This window comes from Salpingoeca rosetta, assembly GCF_000188695.1.
Source record: "Salpingoeca rosetta unplaced genomic scaffold supercont1.2, whole genome shotgun sequence".
In the NCBI taxonomy this organism is placed as follows: Eukaryota; class Choanoflagellata; order Craspedida; family Salpingoecidae; genus Salpingoeca; species Salpingoeca rosetta.
This window is the reverse complement of record NW_004754932.1, coordinates 1054032-1059203: the sequence shown is the minus strand read 5'-3', so window position 1 is coordinate 1059203 and position 5172 is coordinate 1054032. Positions and strand designations below refer to the sequence as shown.

Below are 5172 nucleotides of genomic sequence, written 5' to 3'. Positions count from 1 at the left end.
GTGTGTGTGTGTGTGTGTGTGTGTGTGTGTGTGTGTGTGTGTGTGTGTGTGTGTGTGTGTGTGTGTGTGTGTGTGTGTGTGTGTGTGTGTGTGTGTGTGTGTGTGTGTGTGTGACTGGGCGCTTCGTGTGCACCCATCCAAGCTCAGAGCAAAACATCCCAGCGCACGTTTCCACGCACATGCCCCCCCGCCCCACCAACACACATACAGAGACACAATTCGCTTGGTACCGACGTTGATGAGGCCAACATATTCCAGAAAGTCGATGCTATCGTCTTTGTTGATGTCCATGTCCAACAGCAACGCGGTGACTTGATTCACACTGAAGATGAGGTCTTGCTTCGTCAACCACTTGTCAAGCTCTGTGCCAAAGGTTCAAGTTGGGTGGGGATGTCGACAGGAGTCAACAAAGGAGATCAGCACATTCGGGCGGGTGGATTCACCTTCACACACACACACACACACACACACACACACACATACACATACCTTCACACGCCTTCACACACACCTTCACACACCTTCACACACGCATACACATACCTTCACACACCTTCACACACACACACACATACACAAACCTTCACACACACACACACATACACACACACATACACGCATACAACCCCTCTCCGTGTACCTCTTCGTGCTCTCACCCCCCCCCCAAACACACACACGCCCTTCTTCTTGCTTGCGAAGTCGAACCTGTGACATCGATGAGACCGTTTCCGTCAATGTCTGCTTGTTGGAACACCCGCTCGGCTCTGAGCACGGTGGAGAGCTTCATGTCTGGGTAGTGTTGTGCGATCATGTCGTAGGTGATCTCTTCTCCCTCCTGTTGATCGCCGTCCTGCCCGTGCTGTGCTGTCGATCCTGTGCTGCTTCTGTCGCCCTTCTTGCGGCGGCGCTTTGCCTTGCCCTTCTTCTTGGCCCCGCTCTTCTTCTCCTTCTCCTTCTTCTCCTTGGTCACCTCCAGTGCGGCCTTGAGGTTGGATGCGGCCTCCTCCTCCATTTGGCGGATGGTGTACTGCGCCACACGCAGGTCCGACTCGAGAGACTTGATACGCTCGTCGCGCAGCGACAGCTCGCGCTCCATCACAGCCATGCGCTGCTTGAGCGCCGTGACCTCCGCTGCCGGGCTCGGCATGGAGTCAATCGCGTCCAGCGGGTCGCTCATCGTGCGCCTTGCTTGCTTTCCTGCTTTGTAAGGAGCGTGGGGGGGGGGGTTGCCAAGCCGGCAATGAGCTGTGAACGAGTGAATGCAATCGACGTCAAACGCTTGCTTCCTTGCTTGTTGGCCCTCCCTTTCTTCTCCGTCAGTCAGCGGCCGGTGGGAGCTGATGGTGGTGAGAGCACAACAAAGTCTGGTTCAGCTGGCTGGAGTTGGGGGTCAACAAGTGAAAAGAAGGTGCGTTGGTGTCTGTGTGCTGTTTCTTGTGTTCTTCTGTTGCCTTTTGCTTCTTGACAACCACGACCCAAACGCCCCCAAGAGGGAAATTTTGTCGTTGACGCCTCGCAACATGTGCGAGATGTTTCGTGGCAGCCACTGTGCGCGTGCGTGTGAGTGGCTGGCTGGCTGTTTGGTTGTGCACTTATCCTCCGTCCATCCTTCTTTCTTACCCCCCCCCCGACCTCTCCTGGCATCCCCATCACCCTTGACTTGCCTGTTGTCTTTTTCTTTCTTGTTTTGTTAGTGTTGATAGCAGCAACCACAACAAAAGGAGACGAAGAAGAATGCGACACCCCGGCATACACGGACACCCAATCCAATAGAACCACTGGCGCATGAGGAATGACGCTGGTGGTTCACCCTTCACGGCCAGCACAAACAGCCTCCTTTGTCATCGCCGATCATCACCAGTTCATGGTTGACACAGGTCCAAAGGTGCTCTGCTTAGTTGCGCTGAACCTCAAAGACGACGTTCTTGCCCGTGAGCTTGTTGTACACGGTGGAGTAGGTCGCAATCTGTTCGCATGCAGCGTCGGTCAAAGCGAAAGGAAGCACAACACATGGAAAAAAAAGGCACGGGTGAGTCAAGCACCAATCGTGGAGCCAGTCGACAAACCTTGCTCGATTGAGGGCACAGTGACAATGAAGCGCAGTCGAGAACCGAGCATTGCGTCGCTCTTAAGCAGGATGGTGCCACACGACAAAGACAACGGTGCACACGATAGGCAATCACACGCATTAACATGCACCAACATCCACACACGCCCACATCGGTAAGCATCACAGGCATTCATGCACAAGAGCCAGACCTTGTCAGAGTCGTGAATCTCCTGGTGAAGGAAGACGCGGAGGAGGCGAGAGCCATCGTGGCGGTACCGGATGCGCTTGCCAGTGATCTCGTTGGGAAAGACAATGTCGTCGAGGATGGCCTCGTGCACGGCGGTGAGGGTGCGGCTGCGGGGGCGCTTCTGCTTCAGGGCCACTGTGTTACGGGTCTCCTTGCGGATGATACGGCGCTGTGCAATGATGAACACGCTCTTGCCGCTGAACTTCTTCTCGAGCTCCTCAATCAGCGATCGCTCCTTGATCAGCTTCTGGTACTTGGCCAGCTGGGGAACGGGCACGAAGATCAGGATTGCCTTCTTGTCGGCGGTGATGTCAATCTCCTGTGGGACAGGTAGCAAAACCCGAAAAAAAGGGGGGTAATGATGAGTGTGCATGAACAGTTCAGAACGTGCGAGCTCGTGTTGGATGACTTGGGAACAGGAACAGAAACCACGCAAAGGCGTCGTCACGTGCTTCGTGGGCGAAGAACATGCGTGTACAACAGCGTGTCATGCTCCAGCTCATGCACACACACACACACACGAGCACGGACAACGGCCCATCCATGACAGCATTGCATGCAAAGCAGAAGCGACAAGGACAACAACAACAACAACAACAACAACAACAACAACGACGACGACGACGACGACAGACAAATGAACAAACAAACAAACCTTGGCGGCGCAGATGACAAGCTCGCGGACAGACTCCTTCAGCTTCTCAGAGTTGAGCTGAAGTTCGTAGAGGGCCTGAACGCGCAAGCAAAACCAAACGAGGCACACAGCACAACAACCACACACGGCAAGCATGGGATGAAGTGAGATGGTGAACGAAACTGGTGGACACCATGACAAATGCAAACTCAAGGCTGCAGTGGTTGCCGTGTTGGTCATGAAAGCAGACACCCTCATGCATCAGCACGACACCACACGCCACAACAAAGCACGGCCCATGGTGGATCTCGCCCTGCAGGACTCGCGCAGCCATCAACGGAACCACGTGCACCGACCACGAATGACCACGCTGCTCAGAGCGACACCTCCACCACACCTCCACACACCTTGGCGACATCGTGCTCCAGACGGGTGGGCTCCTTGGCCTTGTTGTCCTTGCCGCGGGACTTCTTGATCTTGTGGCGTGCCGTGAGCATGTCTGTTGTTGGTGTTTGGGATCAAGTTGCACGCACTGGTGGGGAAATCCACAGAAGAGACAAAAGGCGTGGACAATAGGATAGAGCAGGGCACGCAACAGCGAAAGGCGACGACACGTGCGAAAAGTGAGTGATGACATGGGGCTTCTGCCAACGATACAAGGGAAGAAAAACACACCGTTGGGGGAGAGAACCCCAAAGGCACTGACACCAACGACAAACACACACACACGCCCACGGTGTAAATGTGCCGGCGTTGACACGTCGCCGAAACTCCACACAATGCCACTATCCCCCACCACCACCCTGCTTGTCATTGCCCTCATGCCATCACAAGCAACTATGCGCTGTCTAGCTGTTGGTGTGGTTCGTGTGCTGCTGTTGTGATTAGTTGCCGCTGCTGCCAGTTTGAACCATGGTTCTGGTGGCGATGCTGTGGTTTGTTGTCTGTTCTGCCACTCAAACACACACCAGGCGGCTGCAGCACCAAGTCAGTGCAGCGTCGTTGAAAAAGTTGCTGGCGTTGCACTTGGGGGTGCAGGAGCACTGCATTACATCGTACACAGAGTGTTCCGAGCTGCAAGGGAAGGGGCCTTTCTGCACCTTCCTCTCAACACAAGCCTCGCACTGGTGTCACCGCCGGGTGCTGTCGCTGCTGCATCATTTGCACCACTGTCACGAACGACAAGTATGTTGTGTGCAAGCTCACACACATACACGCATCTGCACTGTGCTGTTGTTGGCTGTGGTCGCTGATGCTGTTGTTGGCAGGCACGGAACACACTGCAGCCCCTCTGTTCGGTCATGAGCACAGGTGCTTGCACACCGTGTGTCTCCACCATACACGCCTCCGCCACGCACACCAAACACGCACCACGACCCACTCTCGTCGCCGCTTGCTTGGCTCACCTGAAGGGGGTGAAGCGAGAGCCGACCGGAGGGAAAAAGGCAGACGGCATGTGCGCTCGGTCTATTGTGTACACCAAAGTGCAGATTATTGCTTGAAAACATTAGTTAATCATCCACGTAGCAGTACTCGGTCTAACCTGAACTTGGAAATTGCTGATGTCAGCAAAAACCGCACAGCCAAATTAAAACAGAAACCGCCCACTCGCTCGCCAACCAACGAACCAACCAACCAAACCAACCAAACCAACCAGCCAGCCACAGCCAGCTCAAGCAGCACCTTCTCCCTCTCCTTTCTCTCTGCCTTTTGATGCAACTTGCTACTCCTTCGTCTTGAGCAGCCAGCCAGCCAGCCAGCCAGCCAGCCAGCCAGCAGGTCGCATCATCTCAGCACGCCGAGCGCTCACATCGCCTGTGTGTGCACCACAAGCACTTGTTGTAGCAGGTGCAAATCGTGCTTGGTTGTCGCCAAAGTCTTTCACCTCGCCAGCACCAACAGCAGCCCAGCACCCAGCCCCCAAGCACCAGCAGCAACCACAAGAAGCATGTCGACACACAAGTTGATTGTGGTGGGCGATGGTGGCGTCGGCAAGAGCGCCATCACCTTGCAGTTCATGTATGAGGAGTTTGTGGAGGACTACGAGCCAACAAAGGCAGACAGCTACCGCAAGAAGATCACCCTCGACGGCGAAGAGTGCCAAGTCGACATCTTGGACACGGCGGGACAGGTGTGTGTGTGTGGGGGGGGGGGGTGTCTGGGTGTGTTTGGGTGTGTGTGTGTGTGTGTGTGTGTGTGTGTGTGTGTGTGTGTGTGTGTGTGTGTGTGTGTGTGTGTGTG

At 55.0% G+C, this 5172-nt stretch overlaps 3 protein-coding genes across 3 annotated transcripts in view; 1 reads left to right on the top strand and 2 right to left on the bottom strand.

Annotated features, from left to right (window-relative positions):
* PTSG_00803 (uncharacterized protein) overlaps nucleotides 1–1575 on the bottom strand; it is a 2716-nt gene extending 1141 nt beyond the window's left edge. The window contains exons 1-2 of the mRNA XM_004998215.1: nucleotides 706–1575; nucleotides 235–362 (exon numbers count right to left, since the gene is read on the bottom strand). Of these exons, the coding sequence (XP_004998272.1) occupies nucleotides 235–362; nucleotides 706–1177 (600 nt within the window). The 5' untranslated portion in view covers nucleotides 1178–1575. The remainder of the gene's footprint in view (nucleotides 1–234; nucleotides 363–705) is intronic.
* Nucleotides 1576–1660: 85 nt separating this feature from the next.
* On the bottom strand, nucleotides 1661–4471 carry PTSG_00802 (ribosomal protein S7). Its single transcript, XM_004998214.1, has 5 exons — nucleotides 4338–4471; nucleotides 3339–3463; nucleotides 2953–3027; nucleotides 2260–2616; nucleotides 1661–1966 (listed from the first exon to the last, which is right to left on the bottom strand). Exons 2-5 carry the CDS (start codon nucleotides 3426–3428, stop codon nucleotides 1895–1897), a joined length of 594 nt encoding a protein of 197 aa, XP_004998271.1. The 5' UTR covers nucleotides 3429–3463; nucleotides 4338–4471; the 3' UTR covers nucleotides 1661–1894.
* A 408-nt stretch (nucleotides 4472–4879) lies between these two features.
* The window catches only part of PTSG_00801 (transforming protein ral), a gene marked incomplete at both ends in the record, with an annotated part of 1662 nt that continues 1369 nt past the window's right edge, over nucleotides 4880–5172 (top strand). Inside the window, one exon of the mRNA XM_004998213.1 lies at nucleotides 4880–5062. Coding sequence (XP_004998270.1) covers nucleotides 4880–5062 — 183 coding nt within the window. The remainder of the gene's footprint in view (nucleotides 5063–5172) is intronic.

Coding starts and splice junctions, on each gene's coding strand:
- PTSG_00802 (XM_004998214.1), bottom strand. CDS start 3,428: ATGCTCACGGCACGCCACAAGATCAAGAAGTCCCGCGGCAAGGACAAC. Junction 2,617..2,952: donor TTGTCATCTGCGCCGCCAAG/GTTTGTTTGTTT, acceptor CCTGTCCCACAG/GAGATTGACATCACCGCCGA. Junction 1,967..2,259: donor AGATTCACGACTCTGACAAG/GTCTGGCTCTTG, acceptor GCATGCGAACAG/ATTGCGACCTACTCCACCGT.